Source organism: Rhinopithecus bieti, unplaced genomic scaffold, assembly GCF_001698545.2.
Source record: "Rhinopithecus bieti isolate Rb0 unplaced genomic scaffold, ASM169854v2 scaffold_110, whole genome shotgun sequence".
NCBI lineage: Eukaryota > Metazoa > Chordata > Mammalia > Primates > Cercopithecidae > Rhinopithecus > Rhinopithecus bieti.
This window is the reverse complement of record NW_016803311.1, coordinates 2,311,919-2,338,470: the sequence shown is the minus strand read 5'-3', so window position 1 is coordinate 2,338,470 and position 26,552 is coordinate 2,311,919. Positions and strand designations below refer to the sequence as shown.

At 39.7% G+C, this 26,552-nt stretch overlaps 1 protein-coding gene across 1 annotated transcript in view; it reads left to right on the top strand.

Annotated features, from left to right (window-relative positions):
* The first annotated feature begins 315 nt into the window (after nt 1-315).
* Nucleotides 316-26,552, top strand: part of GUCY2C (guanylate cyclase 2C) — an 83,350-nt gene continuing 57,113 nt past the window's right edge. Inside the window, exons 1-9 of the mRNA XM_017873408.1 lie at nt 316-706; nt 8,610-8,722; nt 10,443-10,507; nt 13,663-13,878; nt 15,351-15,472; nt 17,095-17,191; nt 19,875-19,992; nt 22,084-22,219; nt 23,889-23,974. Coding sequence (XP_017728897.1) covers nt 490-706; nt 8,610-8,722; nt 10,443-10,507; nt 13,663-13,878; nt 15,351-15,472; nt 17,095-17,191; nt 19,875-19,992; nt 22,084-22,219; nt 23,889-23,974 — 1,170 coding nt within the window. The 5' untranslated portion in view covers nt 316-489. The remainder of the gene's footprint in view (nt 707-8,609; nt 8,723-10,442; nt 10,508-13,662; nt 13,879-15,350; nt 15,473-17,094; nt 17,192-19,874; nt 19,993-22,083; nt 22,220-23,888; nt 23,975-26,552) is intronic.

Here is a 26,552-nt window from a genome sequence, read left to right as displayed (position 1 = left end):
ACTGAAACACAGCTCTTCCTAGTTAAGGATTTCGTTTCGACGTGCAGCTAAAACCTAAGCACTAATAGTCCATTGTAGCTGTGTTTTCCTAAAGCCCTTTGACCTTTATTTTCCATTTCACAAAGTTTGTTATGTATGTGATATATTGCCCTCTTTCTCTTTTCCCTCTTCCCAGTGATGCGTCAAAAATTATTGCATTTTTATTGGGTGAGGCCCAGGTAATCTCTGTTTATAGCTCTGACCTTTCTGGGTGCAAACACAAAGTGAACTTTGGTTTATCTCCTGCCATAATGTAGCTGCTAATTACTGGCAAGCAGGCTGTATTCCACGGCCCATGTGACCAGTTGGGTATGATCAGAGAGAAGCGTGGGGAAGAGTGGGCTGAGGGACTCCACTAGAGGCTGACCATCTGGATTCCCTGCCTCCCGAGGAGCCCAACACAGCAAAGCAAGTAGGCACAAGGAGTATGGTTCTAACGTGATCGGGGTCATGAAGACGTTGCTGTTGGACTTGGTTTTGTGGTCACTGCTCTTCCAGCCCGGGTGGCTGTCCTGGACTTCCCAGGTGAGTCAGAACTGCCACAACGGCAGCTATGAAATCAGCGTCCTGATGATGGGCAACTCAGCCTTTGCAGAGCCCCTGGAAAACGTGGAAGATGCGGTGAATGAGGGGCTGGAAATAGTGAGAGGACGTCTGCAAAACGCTGGTAAGAAAATGTTAATAGAATCCTCCTCCACTCTGTTACTACCTCTGGGGACAAAATGTTGCTAAGCAAAGACCTTGTGTTCTTTGTCTGATCACACAACTTTCTCTAAGGGCTGTCCCTAAACCCCTTTCTATTTCATGACAGTAGATCCTTAGAGAGAAGAATTTGAACCCTATTATGCTGTGCTCACTCACACTTCATCTTGCTCTGGGACTAGCCCTGACTCAGGAAATGTAAAGTGTTCACGGCAGTGAAATGTCCCAGTTAAAACTGGGTTTAGGCCAGATGTTGTGGCTCACGTCTGTAATCCCAGCACTTTAGGAGGCCAAGGAAGGAGGGACACTGAGCCCAGGAGCTCAAGACCAGCCTGGGCAACATAGCGAGACTCCATCTCTTCAAAAAGAAAATAAATAAAAATAAATTCAGTTTATTGCCTAGTTCCAGGAAGGCATCATGTTTCCTTCTGTACACAGAGGTAAGATTTGGTCTAGACCTAAGATTTCACAGGGATACTAATCAAGAAGATGAATTCAGACAGTCAGTTTCACATAGACACCAAATCTTTCTTTGGGCCTTTTATCCAGAGAAAGACATTTGTCTCTAGACTGTTCACCTGTTTTTTTTTTTTTTTTTTTTTGAGATGGACTCTCACTTTGTCACCCAGGCTGGAGTGCAGTGGCATGATCTCGGCTCATTGCAAGCTCCACCTCCCGGGTTCACGCCATTCTCCTGCCTCAGCCTCCCGAGTAGCTGGGACTATAGGTGCCTGCCACCACGCCTGGCTAATTTTTGTATTTTTAGTAGAGACAGGGTGGCCTGTTCACTCTTTACATTTCCTGTGGCTGTCATTACCAGACATAGTTAATACAAAACATTTGCAATCAAATTCATTGTTGTAGTTCTTCACTGTATCTTTTAGTTATAAAAATAAATTTTATAACATTACATAAAATGTGTAAAATAAAGGGTGAAAAAAGCATCCATGATTCCCAGCCACCTGGAGGTTTCCAGTCTGTTTTCATGTGCTTCTTAGTTTCCTGTTTTTAAGAATGTGGTTGGTGATCACTATGGCATAGAAACAATTTTGAATCCTTCTGGTTCACTTCACATTATTGCACAAGTGACTTTCCTAGAGCGGCATGGCCTTTCTAATCATCACGTGAATTGATGTGTAATATCCACTGGATATTATAATATCAAGTATGTATCATATCCACTGGATATAAATTACCTAATATGTTAATATATATAATAATTCTCTGATGTAGGATATTTCATTTGTTTTAAACTTCTCATTATTTTTATAATACTTCAACAAATATTTTCATGTAGTTTTTCTCCATTCCCTGAGATTAGATTACCAGAAATAGACTTACTGAGTCAGTAAGTATTTAATGCATCTTAATGGTTATTTGTGGTTTTAAGGATGGTATGTCTTAATTTTCTCTATTTAAAATTCTGTGGAAGTAGGGCAGCTGTTCAGATATGAATAATAAGTTACTTCTGTGCACATACAACATCTCTGCAATTCTGAAACTAGATTCACACATAAGTGAATGGATCTGATCTAGAGCCATAATGGAACAAGGAGGTCATTTAGTAAAATCCCCTTATTTACCAAGGCAATGTGGTGCAATGGAAAGAACACTTGATTTGTCCTTTGAGGACCCGGATTGGGATTCCTGCCCCAAAGTTTTCTCTCTCTGTGATCCTGGGGTTAGTCTCCCTGACCTTGGTTTCTTCAATTACTAAGTACCTGTCATGGGGTAGCTAAGTTCTAGGTACTTCAATTACATCACCTCTTTAATCACCACCGCTGTGACGTTAGCATGGTTGACACTGGTTTCACAGCAGGAGTTCAACAACTTTGCTAAGGTAATGTAGGTTGTCTGTTTGAAGTGAAATTCAGACCCACATCTGTCTGATCCCAGGGAGTACATGGGTCACTCTTTGGAATCCATCGTAATATCTTTATCCAGTGTGAACTTTCTAACTAAAACAAGGCAGTGGAACATTATGGTTAGAAGCAGATATTTGGAACCTGACAGATCTTGATTTATTTTCCAGCCAGAGCATTCTATGACAGGTATGACCTTAAGCAGCTAAATTTTTGGAACCTGAGTTCCTACACCTATAAATTAGATAAGTGGTAGTTACCTCATATGGATAGCATGTGGATTCAATCAGAAAACTCATATAAAGTACCTCCTTCAGTGACGGAAACATAGTAGGAACTCAATAAATGGTAGTTTTTGTTGTCGTTGTTGTTATTGTTGAGGACGTTAATGTAGTTGTTTTTATTGTTGCTGTGCTGTTGCTACTGCTAGAACACATTACCAAGCACCTAAAATAATGATATAGTATATTAGTTAGAGCCTTGGTCCCTGACTCATACAACCTGAATTTGAATTCCTACTCCATTATTTACAGCTGAGTGACATTGGGTGCGTTGTTTATCATCTCCAGGTTTCACTCATGTCATTTGTAAAATACAGTTATTAGTGGGCAGGTTGTTAAATGGATCATTTAAGTGGAGAGCTCTATGGAGATGAAGGAATGAGCTGTGATGCCGAGACTTTTACATCTGTTAATGCATTTTGTTGGATGGATATGCATGCATAGTAAACACAAAAGGTACAGGTTTTGGGGGGAAAGATAGCTCATGTTCTAAACATGTTGAGCATCATTATTTGGGAAAAATTCTAAGACAATATATCTGAGGATTACATTGAAGAAAAGTAAAAGTTCAGGCATTATAGGTGATGTTCCAAGGGGAAATGATCAGTATTTTTTCTAGGAATCAGAAAAGCTTTGAGGATCTCGAAGAACATTCAGGAGCTAACGGGAAAGAACATGAAAAAAAGAGATTCCTTCGACTTCATGACATCACCTCCCTGAGGATGTATGGTTCCAAGGCTAATCGCATGACCCATACCCTGGGTGTGCTCCCTCATGCTGAGCTGGTCCCACTCCTAGACCCTAGCACAGAGGTTTCAGCTTCATGTTGGTCCATGTTGGTCCAACCCCATCCTTAAAGCCTTAGATAGAAAGAGAGAGTTCTGAGCTCACCCCATATTGTTCAGCTTTCCTATCCTCCCAGGAATGAGATATCATTGTGGGACGGACAGTGCCGGTAGGATGAAAAGTCGCAGTGGGGGAAATAGCTTATTTTAAAAGTAAACCTTTGATTTGAAGTTATGTCATTGTCTGAAAATGTTTAGTATTTTCTAGAGAAATCACTTGAGTTCTGCAGTGATAAAAGGAAGATATTACCCCACCAAATTAAAATAAGAGAAAATAGTAGACATAAAAGTAAAATATTGAGAGGCAGCATATTATACTATGCTCCATAGAAGTCGTTCTCAAATATTTTGGTATTAGGACCTATTTGTTTATTTATTTATTTTTATTTATTATTATTATTTTTTGAGACGGAGTTTCATTCTTGTTGCCCAGGCTGGAATGCAGTGATGCGATCTCGGTTCACCACAACCTCCACCTCCCAGGTTCAAGCAATTCTCCTGCCTCAGCCTCCCGAGTAGCTGGGATTACAGGCATGCACCACCACACCCAGCTAATTTTTTGTATTTTTAGTACAGACCGGGTTTCTGTATGTTGGTCAGGCTGGTCTTGAACTCTCGACCTCAGGTGATCCGCCCGCCTCAGCCTCCCAAAGTGCTGGGATTACAGGCTTGAGCCACCGCGCCTGGCCTAGGACCTCTTTAAACTCTTTAAAATTATTGAGGGTGCTGAAGAGTTATGTTTATGTGGTTACATGTATCAGTATTGATTGTATTGAAAATTAAAACTGAGAAACATTTTAAACATTTGTTTATAAATTCATCAAAAATAATAAATAAATACCTGTAAACATAAATAACATTTTTATTAAAGAAAATCTATATTTCTCAAGCCAAAAAAAAAAAAACAAGCGGGTGAGAAGGCTGGTTTACACTTTTGCAAATGTCTTTAATGTCAAGCTTAATGGTAGATATCTGTATTCTCATATTGGCTTCTACATTCAATCTGTTGCAACAATATATGTCATATAGCCTCTGGAGAACCCTATCATATGCTCATCAGAGAAAGAGAGTGGAAAAAGTAAGGAATGTCTTAGTATAATTACAAAAATAACTTTGACCTCATGGATCCCCTGAAAGGGACTAAGGGTACCTCAGTGGCTCATACTTGGAGAACTGCTATTCTACAGCATATCAAGTTCTAGAATTAGACTTCCCTAAGTTCAAATCCCTGCCCTACTACTTATTAGCTGTGTAGCCTTAAACAAGTTAATCTACCTCTCCAGACCTCCACTGTCTCATGTTTAAATAAGGATGACAAAATATTACCTTGAAGGATTCAGAGAGGATTAAGTGAAAAAATACCTGTAAAAAATCATGGCCCAAAGCTAGGCATATAGTGAAAGAGACCACCTGGCTCTATTCTGTTAATAAGTGAATGAGGAACTGGGGCTTCAGTAGGGAAGACACTTATCTAAGGTCACACTCAACAGATGTTGGTTCCCTTTTTCCCAGGCACTGTGCCCGAGTTTCTACTTCAGTTTAGCTGTGTCAGTCATGGGCTGCCTGGAGCCTGGATTATTAAAGTGTCATTTTCACTGTCCCTCATGGTGGTAGGAGAGAACAGAGCCCTCATAGAGACAGGAGGTCAAGAGAGAGGAGCTGCAAGTGTGGCCATCTCCCTGTGACTGTGTGCTATCCTCCACGTCACTTTCTGAGTCCTCTTGCAGTGTTCCAAGACCCTCTCCAACCCTATTTTCTATAGTTCCTCACATGCCCTCTGCCATTCCTCCAGGTGCACTATGGCCTCATTCATTCTGTTCTCCTCATTTCAAATTATCTATATCCTCTCTATTGGCATGAGAATTAAAGAAAATAAAGGGCATAGGGGGCTTAGTACTGAAGCTGGCTCATGGTTACACTCAATTAAGTGTGAATTGCTATTAAACCCATCACTCCCCTCTTCTCTTCCATTAAATATCCCTGACTGGTCTAATTATATTGACGTCTCCTATTTGGCTAGTCCTACCAAAGTACTGGCATCTCTCATTAAGCTCTCTTATAAATAAAGTATCAGGGTTTTCAAACTTAAAAAAGCAAGGCACGACTTGCACCCTAGTTAGTAGACATCTCTCAAGTGGCTGTAGAAGTACAAAGACTCCTCCATTCTTTGAAAGAACAAGTCTCTACCTTTTAAAAATTCTTATTTGTTCAGAAGAACAACTTCTATTATAGACACGCTTTGCTCTTTTAAAGGAGATTAAAAATTATCCAATTTTACAAACTTGGTTTAAACCTCATTTTACATGCGAGAAACTAAGTCAGAGAAATTAAAATGGCTTGTACAAGAACACATAAGAAATCACTCATAATCCCGGACTGTGGACTGAGGTTTCCAGACTCCTTGTGGACTTGACAAACTTAAGAACATCCCTGCTTCGGAATCAGACATTTCTCCTGATTATTTTTTATTGGAAGGAACCAAAATGTAATAGACAGATTGAGGTCAAATGGTTCTGCTATTACCTTCTAAAACCTGGTACCTAGCAATCCCCAGGGATATCACCAGCAAGACCTTTGCTTTCATCTAAATATGGGAGTTCTCCATTATACAAAGACCCCAAGCCAGAATGAACATAATTCACTTTGGCTTTGGGAGTAGCCCACAGAGGAAATACCTAACACCAGGAATGGTGTTCTGGTCAGTAAGGCCAGCCATCCTTGTGATCAAACAGATATTTCAAAGAGAAACTTGTTTTCGATTTATAAGAGGAGAAATGTGTGAGTCAGAGTGAAATCCAAACAAAACTCTCATCTAATTTAAGATGCTAATGAACACATTTTTGTTTTCTTTATCCTTGATGAAAAACATTTTAAAGTAAGAGGACGTATTTTAAAGACAAAGGGGTTTTCTGAAAATTTTGTAATGTTACACAATCTCCTTCCCTGTCTACCAAGAAAGAAAACAGAATTTTGCAGCACCTTCTTTGGGAAAAATAGATGACACTTAGACTGTTAACCACGTTCATTTCACGTGCGAAGTGTGGCCACGGCTGCAGGGAACTTCCTGAGGGCATGCGGGAAGTATTTTTCTCATCGTCTATTTACTCTGTATCTTGAATGCTCCAGGAGAGACGGGGCTAAAGATTGTAATACAGCAAGATTCGTTGAGAACAAATAATCATACCCATTGATAAATTTTGGATTTAACGCTTTGATGCATCACTAAGCTGGTAAAAGGCCATTCCCTCATGCATGAGTTTTGATTTGAGATATCAAAAATGTATAATTGGTTTAGGATGAGACAAACATGGCTTCAATTTCAGATCCCACTGTTTACTGCATATGGGACTCTGGTAAGACAAACTCAATAAAGCTTTTGTCTCAGGCTTTGATTTGTAGAAAACTGACCAAGACACCCCTTTTGAGCAAGAATGGTAAATCTGAGACACAGATGTGACAGCTTTTTATCAATAAGTATGATTGCATTAATAACTATTTCTGATGGGTATATTTCAACTGCTTAGTGTCCTCTCTATCTGGAAGTGTGACAGGCATCTCACACCTGACTTGTCCACCTCCATCACCACACACACCACATTAGCAAACCTGCTCTTCCCATGTTCTTTCTCATCTTGGTCAATAGGAGTTCCCTTCACCCACTTGCTCAGGTCAAAAATATTGGCGTTATCCTGAGTCCTCTTTTTCTCATATTTCATATTGCATTTATTAATTTCCTACCTTCAAAATACATCCTAAATGCAACCATCTTTCTCTACTTTTGCTCCAACTACTGTAGTCCAATCTAACCTAGGTTATGAAGAGCATCTTCACTAGTCTCCCTGCCTCTGTTTCTGTTCCCCACAATCTATTCTCTGCATCAAGATCCAGAGATATCCTTTAAAAATAATAGTCAGAAAATATCATTTCTCTACTCAAAGTCCTCCAAAACTCTTATCCTGGAATAAACTGAAAGCACTTACAAACGCCTACATGGTCATGCACGATGTGGCCCTCACTCTGACCTCACATCTCACCCATACTACCTCTCACTTACTCTGTGAGGACCACACTGGCCTCCCTGTTCTCCCTGAAATGCCAAGAAGGGTCCCGCCTGGGATTTTTGCCCTTGCTGTTCCCTCTGACCAGAGAAACCATGTATCGCATGGCTCAGTCTTCACACAGGTCCCAGTTCCCCCTAGGGCTTTGGTGACCACCCTATCAGAAATGCATTATTCTGAGTAACGCCCAAAGAAAATGTAAGCCTCTTGAAAGCAGGAACTTTTGTTCAATGCCGTATCATGAGCACAAAGAAGAGCGCCTGGCACATAGCAGGAACTTAGTAACTGTTTGTTGACTGGATGGATAAAGATCAGAGACCAAGGAAGACTGCAGCCTCCTGAAAGTTGGCAGCAACAGCATCTGGGGACCATGAAAGAACAGGTTATCATAATGTCTATGTCTTTGCTTCCCAACACTCTCCAGTCCATACAGGAGACTTGCTGCATCTAGGGTTGTGAAAAGATGAAGAAGGCAGTGAACACAATGAAAATGTTCTAAAACTGGACCATGTGGATGGTTGCACAACTATATATATTTACTAAAAGTCATTGCATTGTAAACTCAACATGTATGATTTTTATGATGGATAAATTATACCTCAATAAAACTGTTGAGAGAGAGAGAGACACAGATGCAAAGACATAGAGAGACAGAGACACAGAGAGGAAAAAAGTGACCCGGAGTAAAACAAGGGCCCAGGATGTAAATATTCCTAGGCCTGAAAATAGATATCCACTTTTTCCCAGAATCAATCTCGTGGCTGGTATAAATGACTGAAAAATAACACTAGTGTTCTATTTTCCCTCATCTCTGGATGACAGGCCTAAATGTGACTGTGAATGCTTCTTTCATGTATTCGGATGGTCTGATTCATAACTCTGGCGACTGCCGGAGCAGCACCTGTGAAGGCCTCGACCTACTCAGGAAAATTTCAGTAAGTATTTGCTTTTGTGGATGCAGCTCATGGCCTACGGGCACCGGATAATCTTAGTGTGAAATGTAAGCACATAACCATGAAGCAGCTCTCCCATCATTTCTAGCCATATAGCTGAATGAGTGGCCAAGTACCAGGCAGGAGACTCTGGCTTTATCCCTACAGATTACCCAAATGACAGGGCCCTCCATGAATCCAGGAGAGTGAGGAGAGCCTTGGCTATGTACTGTGTGTACACTTTCAGTTGTAAGGAGAGGAATTCTTTTGTTTTAAATTGTTTTTAAAATTTTGCTTTGTTTTGTGTTTTGGGTTGTTTGTTTGTTTATTTGTTTTCTGAGACAGGGTCTCCCTCTGTTGCCCAGGCTGGAGTGCAGTGGCATAATCATGGCTCACTGCAGGTTGAGCTCCTGGGCTCAGGTGATTGTCCCATCTCAGCCTCCCAAGATCTGGGACTACAGGCATGTGCTACCATGCTCAGCAAATTTCTTATATTATTTTAGAGACAGGGTTTCACCATGTTGCTCAGGCTGGTCTCGAACTCCTGAGATTAAGTGATCTGCCCCCCTTGGCCTCCCAAAGTGCTGGAATTACAGGCATGAGCCACTGCACCCAGCCAGTTTTTAAGTTTCTTTATTTAATAGTATAAACTGGTTTGCCTTTGTGTCCCTCAAGAAATAACTGAGAAATCATGTTTAAAAACATATTTCAAGGCCCCACACCAGAAATCTCTGTTTCAAGTCATTGCCATATGTCAGATCATAGTTAATTGCTTAAGGGTTGAATCTGACACCTAACTTAACGTAGTAACTGCAATGTCAAAGGATGGAAATGGGAAGAGGGATATTCTTGCCTACTTCCTCCTCCGAATCACCAAACCCCAATCCCAACCAGAGCTTTATGGAGATAAAGAGTATTACAAGCTCTCTAGAGACAAACAGATGTGCAATGCACCCCCTTACTACAGAAACTAAAGAAAAGGCTGTCTGAGCAGCAGAGCACTGGGAGTAGAGCCATGGCTCTAAACTTTAATCAATAATATCACACCAACCAGGCAGGCCACACTCCCATCAGGAACAATGGCTACCACAGCAGTGATTCTCAATCTTGGGAAGGTAAGGTGTGCACAAGCATAGTTCGATAAACTCCACATCACAATTTCAGAAATTTATGCTGCTTTTCTCTGCCTCCACAGAGAGAGGTATAACCTGGTTCTCCAAAACCAGCGAGGAGATGGTCCCAACCAGATTCCCCTTAAAAAATAGGAGAAAATAAGATCAATAATCACTCAATCAATTGCATAGCATTTTACTCACTTCAGCCCTGTTTTATAGTTCTCTCTACAACTGAAACTTGCCCTCTCCCTTCAAAGCACCTCCAAATCTCATCTCACCACTATCTGACCTACAGACACTACTAATGCTACAGCCTCCCAGTCCCTCTTCTGCCTCTTCCCATCCTGCACTGAGAAGGAAGGATTCACCTCCAGTCAGCTCACCTTTGTAAAATACCTTCCCTCCCTGTAGCATCTTTTCCCTCTTGAACCTCTCCATGCCTCAGTTGATCATTGTCCAGCTCAAGGCACCCTATGCTGCTCTGAGTTTGAGCATCTTGGGAGGCCCCACTTTCTAAACCTCTGGGAGCCTTCCCCTTGCTACTTCTTTCCTGTCTACTGAGTACTTTTCTTAGTTTTAGGAATTCATTGTTGTTTTCTCTCCTACAGAATGCAAAACGGATGGGCTGTGTCCTCATGGGGCCCTCATGTACATACTCCACCTTCCAGATGTAGTAAGTAATACTACTGTGAACTGAAGTCAGGACATGATATTGCAACTTAAAGAAACAACAGTCTAGTCAAGGCAACACAATCAGAGGTGTTGAGGTCTAGTATTTTGCCATCTCTCCATAACTCTCATTCTCTTATCCAGGTAACTTCCCTTGCTCAGCATGGAGTGAATGTCTGTAGCCGTCCAGGTTCAGTCATTAACGTCTGACCTTGAGAGAAAACATGGTATGGGTAAAAAGTCAGAATTTTGAGCAAAGCAGGAAAGATAGTGAAATTGGATAATTTGAGGAGTTTAATAAATAAAATATTCACAAAAGTATGGGTAGAGGGCTGGGAAACACAAAACAAAGTGCAGCACCCCAGGTTATTAGTAGAGTTCTGTTCTATCCTATAGGTCTGTGAAAGTGGGGAAAATAACAATATATTTAGTTCATGGGGTTATTTGAGGATTATATAAATGAGATGTTAAAGTCCTCTGTACAGTGCCCTTACTATCTCAGAACAAAGCTCTCAATATATTCTAGAACGAATATATTTTTCTGGCTCTGGGAAAATTACCCTCATCTCTTTCATTCATTTTACACAATGTAATTATCACCAAAATATACTGTGTTCTGCTAATTACACCTCCCTAATCAAAATCCTGCACAAGTTCCTTTTTTGTACCTGTTCAATCTGACCCTGAATCAAGAATCACCCTTCATCTGCACAGAGAAAACTTTGCAGAGGATCACTTGCAATGGATTTTGGAGGGTAAACATTAGACCTCTGAAAATTCTGTTGCGAAGTTTGCTTTTGTCACCTCACACCCACCATTACAATCAGTCTCAGATGCTCAGGCTCACTGAGCACTTTTTCAGCTTCTCTTCCATACCAAAATACAGACAGATCCAGAATCTTACTCTTCCTTGCATTTGTTCCCAATTGTCATCTAACCTGATCACTTACTATATTGCTATAGAGTATGCTCAAAAGGAAAGGAGGATTGGAAAAACTGATTCATCATTTATGAAGACCTTCTACATGCAAAGAAGCATTTTAGCTGTTTCAGAGTAGAGAGAATTAAGTAAAACACAGCCCCTGCCCACCCAAATAGAGAAGGTGACAAGGACTCTCCTGACCAATACAAGGCAGTGAGATCAATGCCACCAGGGAAATAGAAACAGGAAATTGCAGAGGGCAGGGATCAGTGGCACCTGCCTGTAATCCCAGGGCTTTGGGAGGTCGAAGCAGGAGGATCCCTTGAGCCCAGGAGTTTGAGACTAGCCTAGGCAACAGAGCGAGACCTTGCTCTACAGAAAATTTAAAAATAAAAAAAATTAGCCAGGTGTAGTCATGCATGCCCAGCAATGTGGCAGGCCAATATGGGAGGATCGCTTGAACTGAGGGGGTCAAGGCTCCAGTGATCCAGGATCACACCACTTCACGCCAGGCTGGGTGTCAGAGTGAGACCCTATAAAAGAGAAAGAGAGAAAGAGAGAGAGAAAGAGAAGGAGAGGAAGGAAGGAAGGAAGGAAGGAAGGAAGGAAGGAAGGAAGGAAGGAAGGAAAAAGAAAGAGAGAGGAAGGGGGAGAGAGAAAAGGGAAAAGAAAAGAGAAGCTATAGAGTGCACAGAAGGGAAGAGTCACCTCTGTTTGAGGGGACTAAGCTTCAATGGGGGGAAGAAACCTCATGAAGGAGATGCAATTGTTTGCATGTTGAAGAATGGGTAAAACTTTAATGGGTAGAGAGATGAGGAGATGAGCTTTCTAGCCAGGCAGAGGGAGAAGTACGTTTAAAAGCAAACAAGCAGGGAAATGAAGAACTCTGTATTAACCAGAGTTCAGGAAATGTATAGGGGAACAATAGAGATAAGACTAGCAAAATTAAGTAGGACCATATTTGGAAGTTCATGGAAGGAAAGTCCAGGTGAAGGAAGTTGCATTTAATGAAATTCGCATCAGAAATCACTAAGGTTTTAAGCTTGGGAATGCCAAGAGAAGCAGCCCAACTTTCAGAAGAATGATTGACCACAGTGTATAGGAAAGACACTGATGACAGGAAAGTCAGCAGAGAAGGAGGGCCTTGATTAGCAAGAAGGAAGTGGAGATGGAAAGGGAGAATAACTGCAAAGATATTTGAAGGTAGAATCAATCAATAGTATGATGCTGGGCTGAGAGATGGAAAGTAGTCAAAGAAGCCTTTACAATCTCAAAACACTAAAATAAATGAAAAAATCTCAAAACACTAAAATAAATGAAAAACAGTTTGGAGGAACAGAAATGAAAGAGAATGCTGACTGGGAACATTGTAGTTTGAGATGCAAGCAGGAAGCTCACTAAAACCTTTTGATGGAGCACTGAAGAAGGAAGGGGATGTTGTTTTCCTTCCTTCGTTAAATATATATTAAGCACCTACATATGAGCCTAGCTGACTGGAGACACCAAGGTGAACAAGCCAGGCATGACCCTGCTTTCAGGGAGCTTACAGTCTAGTGGTAGAAACAGATATTAAATAGATACTCACCCAAATAGTGACCTGGTCTTAGGTACCATGGAAAGTTTTCCTGATAGATAAAGAGATACGTAATCTAGGAGTTGAAGAATGAGTAAGAATCAGTCTGGCAAAGAGGCAGACGAACATCATTCCTGGCATTTGTCAAGGCCCTGATTGGGAATGAAGATTGATAAGTTTAAGTAACTATGAAATGGTCCAGGTGTTGAGCAAGGGAAGGAAAGCTCTCAAATCCCCAGCTGATGTCTCAAAGGCAGTTCATTGCAGAGCTGGGAAGAAGGCAATGCATGGCAAAGTGTAGATGGCATCTTTTTGGCTTTACAACGATGGTGGCTGTGGTGGTCCATCCTTTTTCTGAGTCCGACTTCCCTAGTATCGCAGCCCAGATATCGTGACAACTCACTTTAGAATAAATCAAAATAACCCAGTCGCATATTCACAAAATTGCCTACAGGGTGCTTAGAACACAGCATATGCTCAATAAGTGTTTTTAAACTCAGTTTTATGAGAAAGACTCCTATATACATGAGAAATCTGCTTTAATGACCTGAATTCATTCTTACCATTCATATATACATGCTGAAACAGGTTAAAGAGGGATCTTATTTGTGCTACTAAAGTTAATCCTGATAATGTTTTTTTTTCCCTCAACCTCTTGACACAGCCTTGACACGGAATTGAGCTACCCCATGATCTCAGCTGGAAGTTTTGGATTGTCATGTGACTATAAAGAAACCTTAACCAGGCTGATGTCTCCAGCTAGAAAGTTGACATACTTCTTGGTTAACTTTTGGAAAACCAATGATCTACCCTTCAAAACTTATTCCTGGAGCACTTCGTATGTTTACAAGAATGGTACGGAGTCCGAGGACTGTTTCTGGTAAGCAGGATCATTAAATTTCATTAGCACTTGCCATGGAAAGAAGCCATAGGATCATGGAGGCCACCTAGTTATTATCAGATACACTTTCCACTGGTAACAGCATTGGGTATAGACACCAGTTCACTTTCTCACACGTAAATAAAAGCAAAGGGGATCAAGTGAATATACAGTTGTAAAAATAATCAGTATAGTTTGCATCTGCAACACTCTTTACTGTTTTGAAAGTACATTCACATCAGTTTTATTGATTTCCTACAGTACGTTATCTGAAGAAAATAAAACAAGTAATAGAATCCCTATTTTACAGATAAGGAAAATGAAAGCCAGGAGTTTATGTTTTCACACTCCTGTGTAAGAAACAATACCAGAGAACACGCATCTTGCCTATTCCTACAATTAATTAGAAAAAGATGATCTCACACTTCTTCAGAGAAACAAGAGGTGGGGGAGAAACAGGAATAATGGGTATTGTATTAATAATAGTTTGTTTTCATACTGCTATAAAGAACTGCTCGAGACTGGGTAACTGATGAAGGAAAAAAGGTTAATTGACTCACAGTTCAGCATGGCTGGGGAGGCGTCAGGAAACTTACAATCATGACAGAAGGTGAAGGACAAGCAAGGCACTTTCTTCAAAAGGCAGCAGGAGGGACAAGTGCTAAGTGAAGAGGGAAGAGCCCCTTATAAAACCATCAGAACTCATGAGAACTTACTCACTATCACAAGAACAGCATGGGGCAAACCACCCTCATGGTTCAATTACCTCCACCTGGTCTCTCCCTTGACACGTGAGGATTATTGAGATTATGGGGATAACAATTCAAGATGAGATCTGGGTGGGGTCACAAAGCCTAACCATATCAGGTATCACTACTAAAATAAAATGGAAAGATTCATTCAACTCCAACAAAGGTGGTAGAGGAAATCTTCTGGCTGGGTTGCTGCCTGTACTTCCAGGATTCTGCTTAATTCTGCAGTCTCTCTCCACCTAAGTATGCAAAAGACTAAGATGGGATACCACCAGGGGTGCGCATCTAGGGACCTACAGGAATCAACCCACAGTATCTAATGTGAGGTTTAAACAAGAGCAGAAATTATTCCTATCAACTTTGAATTTTTGTACAGTAGATTCAAGGGTTTCAACTTATCTATGATAATGGGACTAGTTGATAAAGCAGAGTAGGACACTCTTCCTGCAAGCAGCTGGAAGCCATCACAAAGGACTCACCAAATGTCTACTATTTACATGTATACATGAAGATCCCTAAAAGCTCCCCCATCCTTTCACTAATGTAGAGCTTCACAATCTAAACTAGTGGTATCATGGTGTGTGCTGTCTATTGTGTTAATAGCAGAAATGAATTTTAGATGAACGAATCTCAGGATAGATCTGCAACAAAGAAGTGAAAGGCATGAAAGGCCATGAGGGAACTAAGCTGCTTTCTTAGTTTCTCTTTTTCCTGTTCCAGGTACCTCAATGCTCTGGAGGCTAGTGTTTCCTATTTCTCCCTCGAACTCAGTTTTAAGTTGGTGTTAAGACAAGATAAGGAGTTTCAGGATATCTTAATGGACCACAACAGGAAAAGCAATGGTAAGAAGACATGAAGATAATTTTGTTTTTTGTTTTTTTTTTTTTTTTTTTGCTGACTTCTTCTTTATGACTACCACCTCCTTTTAAGTCATTTCAACAAATCCTCCACTGCAGAGCTATCATCATTACTCCTACATATTTTGTATATTTTGGGAGATCTATAATTGCATACAACTTCATTATATTGTTCCTTTCATTGACTAAAAACCTTATCCTCTGAGAGAAAATCCACAAGTATTACTGAGTAATTATATTAACATAATAATGATAATGCTAAAATCCAGCTTTTATAAACCTAAATGATATTATGACCCACTCTCAGCAAACTCTTTTTTAAAATTCACCTCAATCCAACATATTATTGGATTTGTGACTAATCTTCACACATTCTGAGCCCCAGTCCTCCTGGTGACCAAGAGGATGAATTTATTGATTATGTAGCTTCATGCAAAATTATAAGGTAAGCAAAGATTATCTCACTTTCCTAATCTTTCTGTATCTTACCTGCCTAGTGATCTACCAGCTAGAGACCAAGTATGAAAGCCTAACTGGATAAAATTTATCCACAGATAAAAGACCACACATTGGGTACAGTGTACACTGCTTGGGAGATGGGTGCACCAAAATGTTAGAAATCACCACTAAAGAACTTATTCATGTAACCAAACACCGCCTGTTCACCCAAAAACCTATTCAAATTAAAAAAAAAAAAAAAAAAACTCATCCTCACTAAGATATTAGGGGATTTGTTGCACTTTCCACAGAATTCTGTCTACAAACAAGAATGTATCAGGGGCAAAGGAATCAATTGTGAGAATTTTCTACAAGGGAAGATACTTGCTTGGTGGGTTCCCTGATATTCAAATTATCATTTGTTATATTAATGACCTACCAGTTGCAAAAACATTAACCAAGATATGGTGGGAAAGAAATATGTGAGTATTTATGTCTCTAAAGACTTTACAATTCAACAGGGCAGCATAATGGCACAGCATCTAAAAAGATCTAATGAAGTCTCCCCCAACTCTTCTCACTCATAGAACTGTGCATTCAGGATAGCTGGCAGAAATTAGTGGTAGACTTCAGATTGGACTCTGGCATTGGAGTTACTAAGATGAAGTTTTGAGTTAAGAGGCTACAGATAAAGCCTAAGTTGCTTAGGGAGACTTTATAAATTCTTCTCCGTTCTCACTTTTATAATATCTTTTTCAACCACTTTTACAAATGGTGAGGTATACTTCACTTATCTATGCCAACATATTCTGTAATTACTCCAGCCTGGCATAATGGAATAAGAACTGAACTTGACTGTCACAGCTATCTTTGTCATCTACTAGTTCTTTGACCCTTTGGCATCTTCGCTTCAGCCTCCTTAAATCTATAAAATTAAAAGAATGATGGACTAGATGATTTTTTTAAAAAGATCCCATTCAGCTCTATTCTGACTCTATAATTGTAAATGAAAAAAAAAAAAAGAAAGAAAGGAGGAATTTAAGAAATTGGAGTTTATCTTTAAAAAATTTTACATTAACATACTGGGTTCATATTCAGGCAACTGGTTCCCTCTCTGTTTGTCTGTAGACTGTCATATATTTATCTCCCTGTCTTACCTTCTCCTCCAGTGATTGTTATGTGTGGTGGTCCAGAGTTCCTCTACAAGTTGAAGGGTGACCGAGCAGTGGCTGAAGACATTGTCATTATTCTAGTGGATCTTTTCAAGTAGGTATAATATTTTGAAAACCCTCCTTTTTTTCAAAAGGAAGTATTCCAAGGATTTCCAAAAGGCATATTCTCTTTTCTCTTGCTTTGTACAACCCCCTATGGGGTTAAGTATGATGATAATATTTGAACTCCGTCACACCCTCATTCTTATTTACCTAATTGTGGCTTTAGCAGAGATGCATTCCTTTGACACCTTCATCCTTTGTAAACATATAAGGTTTACTATAGCCCCATTAAACCCACATATCCATTTATGACTGAGGCCTGCTCAGTCAACATAGAATCCTGACTGGGTATGGTCGCTCACATCTGTAATCCCAGCACTTTGGGAGACCCAGGCAGGAGGATTGCTTGAGTCCAGGAGTTTCAGACCAGCCTGAGCAACACAGTGAGACTCCATCTCTATTAAAAAAAAAAAAAGAAGAAGAAGAAGAAGAAAGAAAAAACATACGACCCTGATCTCTAGCCAGATTTTAAAGTCTTTGTCCAGGAAATAATAAATCAACTAAAGACTCAATAATATTGTTCCTGGTAATGCCAGCCCCATTTTTTTCCTTCAGTTGCTAATGGCCTTTGGTCCTAGATTACTTTTCCTTCAGCCACCTCTGATAAGCTTGAAGTTTCAGTTATCTGAGTCTGATATACACAATTATTCCTCACCCTCTGTAGTGTAGTCACTAGGTGGTGCTCTTTTCCTCCACATTTCTCTGGGCCAAGGAGAAAAAATGCTGGAGAGTAGAAAGCACCTTTGATCACATCCCATCTTTTTTTTAATCGCTAATTATCTGATATGGTTGGAGACCCCACTGACAAGCTGTGCCAAGGTAATATTTGAATCAAGTTAGGCTTGAAGAAAGTGTCACTGCCATGCCCATGCCCCTTGTCTCCAGAAGCCAGATCACATGACTTCAGTTATCTGACTGGACCATTAATCATTACCTGTCTATATTCAGACAAGAGGCTGTTACTGTCTAGATCTTTCCCGTATTTGCCTGATCATTTCACCCACACTAACAATACTTCTCACAGCATGAATGGAAATGAAGTATAGGAACTGCAGGCTTGTTTGATGGCTAGACGTTCATGAAAGTAATTTAATTAACCAACTAGACTCTTAACTACAGGAGTACAGGGAAGAGGGCAGAGTTACCAATATTTCACTCCAAGAACCTCATTGATTTCAATAGCTGCTTTGCCCCTGGAAGGAGCCCTTAGTGTAGCCAGGTTGGTATAATTTTACTTTCAGAAGTCCTCAATAAACCACCAAAGTGCTGGCATTCCTCTGTCACTATTCCCAAAGGACACCTGGCTATGTTTTGGAAAGCTCATGAGACTAAATTAGACATAATATGTTCACATTCTAATTCTGACACTTCTGGTTGTTTTGACTCTTGGATTTTTGTTAGCATTTTGAGATTAAATCTTCTCATTTGTAAAATGAGAATTAAAATGTCTTCTTCATGGGGTGCTTCTAGGATTAATGTGATAATAGGAGTAAAATATCCAATACAGTTCTTAACATATAGTAGATGTGTTCAAATATTAAATATGCTGGGCACAGTGGTGCATGCCTCTTGTCCCAGCTGCTTGGGAAGCTGAGGCGGCAGGATGGATAGCTTGAATCTAGGAGTTCAAGACCAGCCTAGGTGACGTAGCAAGACCTTGTCTCCTAAAAAAAAAAGTTTTTAAATAAAAACATTAAATAATGGTCAGCCTAATTACAGCAGTTCAAACATATCAGATTCTTTTCAAACTTCAAAATAATGGGAAGCTTAGAAACTATAGCATTTGAGGCCGGGCATGGTGGCTCATACCTGTAATCCCAGCACTTTAGGAGAGGCAGGCAGTTCACCTGAGGTCAGGAGTTTAAGACCAGCCTGACCAAAATGCTGAAAACCCGTCTCTCCTAAAAATACAAAAAAAAAATAGCCAGGCGTGGTGGTGGGTGCCTGTAATCCCAGCTACTCGGGAGGCTGAGGCAGGAGAATCGCTTTAACCTGGCAGGTGGAGGTTGCAGTGAGCCGAGATCATGCCATTATACTCCAGCCTGGGCAATGAGAGTGAAACTCTGCCTAAAAATAAAATAAAAAGTAAAAGTAAAAATAAACCATAGCATTTGCACAGCAATCTTAGACAGTACTGAGAGTCTACAATGTGCCGGGCATTGTCTAGGAGTTGAGGGTACAAGAATCAATAAGCTAATGTTCCATATATCAAAAAGCTTACCATGTTAGAGGAGAGGTTTAGTCTTTTTATGCTTATGTTTCATCATCTAAAACATAAGTTTAGTGATAAAATTTCTCTCTACCATGTCTCAATATCTCTAAATTGTTAAAAGCACTTAAGGAAAAGAAAGTTTCTACCTATAAACCAAGCCTTAAAAGCAAGCATGAGCTCACATGTCCACAGCCCATCAAAATCTCAAAGAAATCAAGAAATATCTGTATTCTCGTTTTCTTTTCCTTTATGTATGTTAACCACAATTGCTTAAATTCTCTTATTTAACCTAGCAAGCACAGAAGAAAACAATTCCATCTGGGGAAAGTAGAAAGTTTTGCAGATTAATGAAAAAATATGTTTTAAACTATTTTCAAGGATGATGATATAGTTTGTGTGAACTGTAGAAGATACATCTCTATTTTTCCTAATTTTCATGAGGAACCTGTGCTTTTTATTACAGTGACCAGTACTTTGAGGACAATGTTACAGCCCCTGACTATATGAAAAATGTCCTTGTTCTGACGCTGTCTCCTGGGAATTCCCTTCTAAATAGCTCTTTCTCCAGGAATCTATCCCCAGTAAGCTATTATTTTATGTTATAGTATAAATTATATATTATTATTTTCTTTGTCAAGGGTAAGATACTTTTTCTCCATTTAGGACCCAAATTCTAAAATGAGCAATTATTTTTACTTGCTCCAATTCACTCAACAAATGTTAACTGAAACCAACTACATGTACAGCATTTTGAAACAGCAGGGTCCCTATCAAAGCTCTTAACTGTAGGTCACTCTGCTAGACTATAGAACAGTCCAACAGCGGACATATGTGCAACATTGGCATGAAAGTAACAATACGGAAAGACAGGAAGAAGCCCTGCTAATGAGGGTCAGTCTTACACTTATAAGAGGTAGACATTAAACAATGTAAAATAAAGCAAGGGTTACGGGAAAGTTCCCTACGTCCTAAAGCAAAATTTTCCTGTCACTGATATTAAAATCCTCCCATTAGAAATGTGTATTCCTAGGTTAAGACTTTGTCTTCCATTATAATTAAGTTGACCATTGTCCAAATTTGCCCGGGAGAGTTTTGGTGTATTCCTGTTATCCCCCTATGCCATCTGGTTTAGCATTTGTGCAGAAAAAAGAGCCTCCATTTGGACACTAAATCATGGCCACCTTATTATAATGCAGGGCTCCTGATTCTAATAGTATATTGGGCTTTGTCAGTCCCTGTACTTTCGTACGATTAAATCTATTAGATACATTCTGCCCACAGAGACAAACCTTTAAGAGCAGACTGGGATGGGAGGAGGAGGAAGGGGCAATGATGATGACATTAAAACAACTTTGGGATGGCAAGTCAAGGGCCAGGCCCAAAAAGCTGCAAAGAAAGATGGATACCTCTGGGGTGTCACAGTTTTTCCCAGCTAGAAGTCCCCCCATTTACAACCGTGCCAAGATTAAAGACTGCATCCTCTTTTGGAGCTGGGTCTTAACTGGATTCTTTTTACCTCGTGAAATGATTTCAGCAAAAGAAACTGAAACCAATGAAAGGGTTTTATTTTTCCAGCAAACATAATTCTGAGTGTCATATCTGGATACCACTTGACCCTCTTCATGGTTCTAGCAAAAATACGATTCTTTGCAAATGGGCAGTTCAACATGCCCGAGGTAATGGAACCCACTTGGTCTCAGTTCAGCAAGGGCTTTTAATTCATCACTCAGCCCTGTGAGGGTCACCATTCTCCAGCTGCCGAGGCACAGCAGTTCTGACCCTCTCCATTATTTTTCCCAGGGCAGGCATTTGGGGCATGAAATAATACCCAATCAGAATTGTATTCAAAGCAAGTTCAGTGGTATCATCCAATCACAACTGCTCATGTTCCATTCAGAATACTGAAATGCAGGGATTGTTTTGGTTTCTGATTTTGGGTTTCTCTTTTGCACTTTAATAAAAACAATCAACTACAAGCCAACATTATTTCTATATAAAATCTTATAAGAATCATGAAAATGTTTCATGTTGCCTTTCCTGGTTGCGTTTGTGTTTTTCATCATGGGAATGAAGTATAACTGCTTATAGTTACTTCCCTCATTTTATTGATTCCAAGAGAAGACAGAATTATGACATGGGATCATAAAGAACACTGACCCAAAGAAGAGTTTTTTTTCTTTCTTTCTCTGTTTCTTTTGTTTTATTTTTTGTTTTATTTTGTTTTGAGATGGAGTCTCACTCTGTCACCCAGGCTGGAGTGCAGTGGGATCTCGACTCACTGCAACCTCCACCTCCCAGGTTCAAGTGATTCTCCTACCTCAGTCTCCTGAGTAGCTGGAATTACAGGCGTATGCCACCACAGCCTGCTAATTTTTTCATATTGTTATAGAGATGGGGTTTCTGCATGTTGGCCAGGCTGGTCTCGAACTCCTGACCTCAGGTGATCCACCCACCTTGGCCTCCCAAAGTGCTGGGTTTACAGACATGATCCGCCTCACCCGGCCTCCAAGGAAGAATTTTCTAAAAGTCTCATTAAATAACATCCCTTCAATTCCCCTGATATCCCTTTAACTTTCCAGTTACCCTGCTGATCCTAACAACCTTTTGTTCTAGGCTCAAGACCAGATTCTTTTCTGAAGGACCCGTTTTAATATTTTCATTTTTTTATTTAGACAAAACGAGACTTTGCTCTTGCCTATTTGAATGGAATCCTGCTCTTTGGACATATGCTGAAGATATTTCTCGAAAATGGAGAAAATATTACCACCCCCAAATTTGCTCATGCTTTCAGGAATCTCACTTTTGAAGGTACTGGTCTACAAAGAGCAAATAACCCCAAGGTGAAGAACTATGGGCTTTCTGTGTGGATTTGGGGCAACAAAGAGGGTTTAGCAATAGATGATTCCACAGCTAAATCCCTTTAAACTCAACAGGATGCAAACATCATTACATAAACTTTGAGGGTGCTGTTATTGATAAGTGAACCCCAGGTTATGCTTCAGTCTTTTAGAATCTTTGGATGTCACAGAAAGGGCAGGTAGCGCAGGTTCTGTGCTTATGAACCAAGCTCATCATAAGGCATTTTGAGCAGTGATGTCCTGACTATGCTTGGAGACTAACAAAAGACTAAATATTTGCAGTTTGATTTGGGTCCTTCCATATCTCCTTTTCTATCCTTCAAGGATCTGGGACCCTGTGTTAAACCTTTAGCTATCAAAACTCCACAAAATAATACCTTCCAAAACAACATGAATCTCCTAAACTGCATGGATCAACGTTGCCCTTTCCTAAAAGTCCCTAGTGAAACTCCCATCTTTCATTTCCCAGATCTCATCCTGAGACTATGAAGAAATTTTCCTCTAAATGTAATGTATACTAAGTCAAAGAAAAATTATAGTGGCCTTTTCTAACTTGCCTCAGAGTCTTACTCTATGAAACCTTTATTTTACTGCAGAGTAAGTGACTTTCTCTGTAGGCTTCAGAGGGCAGCAGATGCCCAGCATTAGGACTGAGGGCTGCACCAGTGGCTATGGTGTATGACAGAGGTGGGAAGAGATCACTTCTGCTTCACTGAAGATGCAGCGAGGGAGACACAGTAATTTGTTGGTCATCCCATGTGTCCCAGGTTCTACCAGGCACTTTATATGCATTCTTAATTTCCTCACTTCCATGACCATGGTTGAGCATTTTAATGGATTAGCATGGGCTTAACATTTGGCTTAACATTTAAGAAACAAATAAATGTTTGTTCCCACCACCTACCAGCTATATGACCCTTAATATCTCTGACTAAATAAATTATTTCTCATCAATATAACAGAGATAATAATAGTTTCTATATCATGATATTCCAGGAAGAATAGTATGATAATGCATATAATCACTTAGCACAGAGCCTGGTATATTGTAAACAGGAAATAAATGTTCATTGTTACGTTGAATCATGTGAAGTTGCTAATTTGATCACTTTTTTTTTTTTTTTTACCTAAATAGGTTTATCTTACATTGCTATTTCATAGATGACAAAACTGAAACTCAGAAAACTTAAGTAATTTTCTTCAATGTCTTCAGCAAACAAGTGATAGTGAAAAAATTTTGATCTTCCTACAATCTATGTTAAGATTGTGCAGTGACCCTATACACCATGCTAGGAGTTCAGGAAATATTCTTAGCAAAAATGTATCACTAATAATTGAGGGACTTATTGACTCATTACATTTAGTATCACCCTAAATGCAATGAAAAGATTTTTTGTTTTTTCTAAATAAATACATCTCCCATAAAAAATGCCCTCCAGAGATCTCTGGGCCAAGAAGCCAATCCAGGTGCCATCTGATTAGACTATTAATGTCAACAGTGCTTTCAGTAAATTTGAAACAGAGCTATTTGAACCCGTTTTACACTCTCTGTCATGATCCAACTTATCTGTCAGGCAAAGATCAACAATGGCCTCTAACATACTCTGATCTTGCCCTAGGGTATGACGGTCCAGTGACCTTGGATGACTGGGGGGATGTGGACAGTACGATGGTGCTTCTGTATACATCTGTGGACACCAAGAAAGTATGTCTCACTGCTTATCAGAAAATGCAGGGTGCTGTGACTGGGTGAGGAGGGATAACTTGGAAGAGGAGCACTAGCAAAGGAATTAGAGAAATTATGTTTAGAATCTAAAGACAGTTCATTTCAACTTCACAATTACACCTCACTTAGGGTAGTATTCCTGAAGCATTTTGACCCACAAAACTTCTTACTCAGAATATCCACTATATTTACTATTAATATATCTATACCTCTATATCTGTATCCATATAGATAGGTAAAAATATCCACCCAGAATAAATTATATAATGTAACAACCAGACTCTTGGTGAGATAGCAATGAGAGGATCACAAGTCTTTCCTAATAATTTTTTACTCATTTTCACAACTAAAGATTTCAATGAAATATTCCCTGTTATCTCCATTTGAACTCTCAGGAAAATCATTAAATGGGTACATCTGAGCCCCAAATAAACAGCCCTATAATGCTATGCTTTTATTCATATTATATTCATTTTTTTTTCCTCACCTACATAGTAGGTTCTTGAAAGAAAAGAAGTGGTCTACTCACCTCTCCATCTCTTCAGTGCATGGCTTCTTATCTGGCACACCATTGATGGCTGGTCAGCATTTAATCACAAAAAACAAACAAACAAACAAAACACCTGTCTTCATGTCATCCAATGTTGTATTCATCCAAACTATAAAAGCCACTGTTCCAGCTAACCAAGTGGTCAGTAAAAAGGTTTATATAGGAGGTCAGGTCCTAACACAACATAAGATGTATTCATTTTTTTAAATTTTCCAATGCGAGTGTTATGATACCCTAAGTCATATACTAAATGTGTCTATCAACCCAGCTTTGTAAAAGATATCTGCAATGGAAAATGTGAAAAGCTAGAGAAAAGATGTACAGGTTGAGAAAGCTAAACCAGAAATTTGCTAGCAGCATTCCATAAATGTAATTCATAGTTTCTAGATCCTATATTGAACCTTTAATATAATGTTATGTTTAGCATACATTCCATAAGAATACCTTAACATAAGATCCCATCAATACTTCAGTTACTAATAGCGATTACAAAGGTACATGCATCCCTTTCTGAGTTATTCACATCTGGGATGGTGCCCATGACCTTCATACACAGAGGCAGGCAGAAACATGTGAGATCTAATGTCAGTCTCATAACTATACTTCTAAATGGAAAATGTTGCTCTGTGCATTTATTCTCTCTATAAGGAATTTTCAGTTGAATTTTTCAATAATGTAATACCATCGGTTGTGCTATATAACATGTATATTTGGGGAAATGGGATCTTCTCAAAATGTAAGGTTAAAAGGATGATAATGTATATCCAGGATAGGTCTCAAGAGAGATTCAATATGCCACATCCTAATATAAAGGAAAAAGAGAAAGAAAGAGTAAAGTTATGAAAATATAACATTGGCTCACCCCTGTAATCCCAGCACTTCTGGAGGCCGAGGCAAGTGGATTATTTGAGGTCAGGAGTTCGAGACCAGCCTGGCCAACATGGTAAAACCCCGTCTCTACTAAAAATACAAAAATTAGCCAGGCATGGTGGTGCATGCCTGTAATTCCAGCTATTTGGGAGGCTGAGACAGGAGAGTCACTTGAACCTGGGAGGCGGAGGTTGCAGTGAGCCAAGTTCACACTACTGCACTCCAGTCTCGGTGACAAAGCAAGACTCTGTCTCAAAAAAAAAAAAAAAAAAAAAAAAAAAAAAAAAAATAGAAAAAGAAAATATAACATTGTTGTCCAGAACATTTTGAGGGTACAGTGGTAAATTTAAAAGGATGGTCATTGATATGGTTTGGCTGTGTCCCCACCGAAATCTCAACTTGAGTTGTAGCTCCCAGAATTCCAATGTGTTGTGGCAGGGACCCAGGGAGGTAATTGAATCATGGGGGCCAGTCTTTCCCGTGCTATTCTCGTGATAGTGAATAAGTTCTCACGAGATCTGACAGGTTTATCAGGGGTTTCTGCTTTTGCTTCTTCCTCATTCTCTCTTGCTGCCACTATGTAAGAAGTGCCTTTCACCCTCCACCATGATTATGAGACCTCCCCAGTCATGTGGAACTGTAAGTCAAATTAAACCTCCTTTTCTTCCCCAAAAAAGAGAACAATTTTTTTTTTTCCCCAGAGGTTTCATGGACTCACAGTTCCACATGGCTGGGGAGGCCCCACAATCATGGTGGAAGGCGAAAGGCACATCTTACATGGTAGCAGGCAAGAGAGAATAAGAGCCAGTGAAAGGGGAAACCTCTTATAAAACCATCAGATCTCGTGAGACTTATTCACTACCACAAGAATAGCAGGGGAAAGACCTGTCCTATAATTCAATTACCTCCCCTGGGTCCCTCCCACAACACATGGGAATTCTGGGAGATACAATTCAAGTTGAGATTTTGGTGGGGAAACAGCCAAACCATATCAAGTCATCTTTCAGATCTCCCTTACAAAATTGACTCAATATATACAGCAGTAATTTAAGAATATATTAATATTTCCATTGGCAAATTACTTGAAAATGAAATCCTTTATTTTAGAAACTAATTAGTGTCATGTAGAAGAAAAGT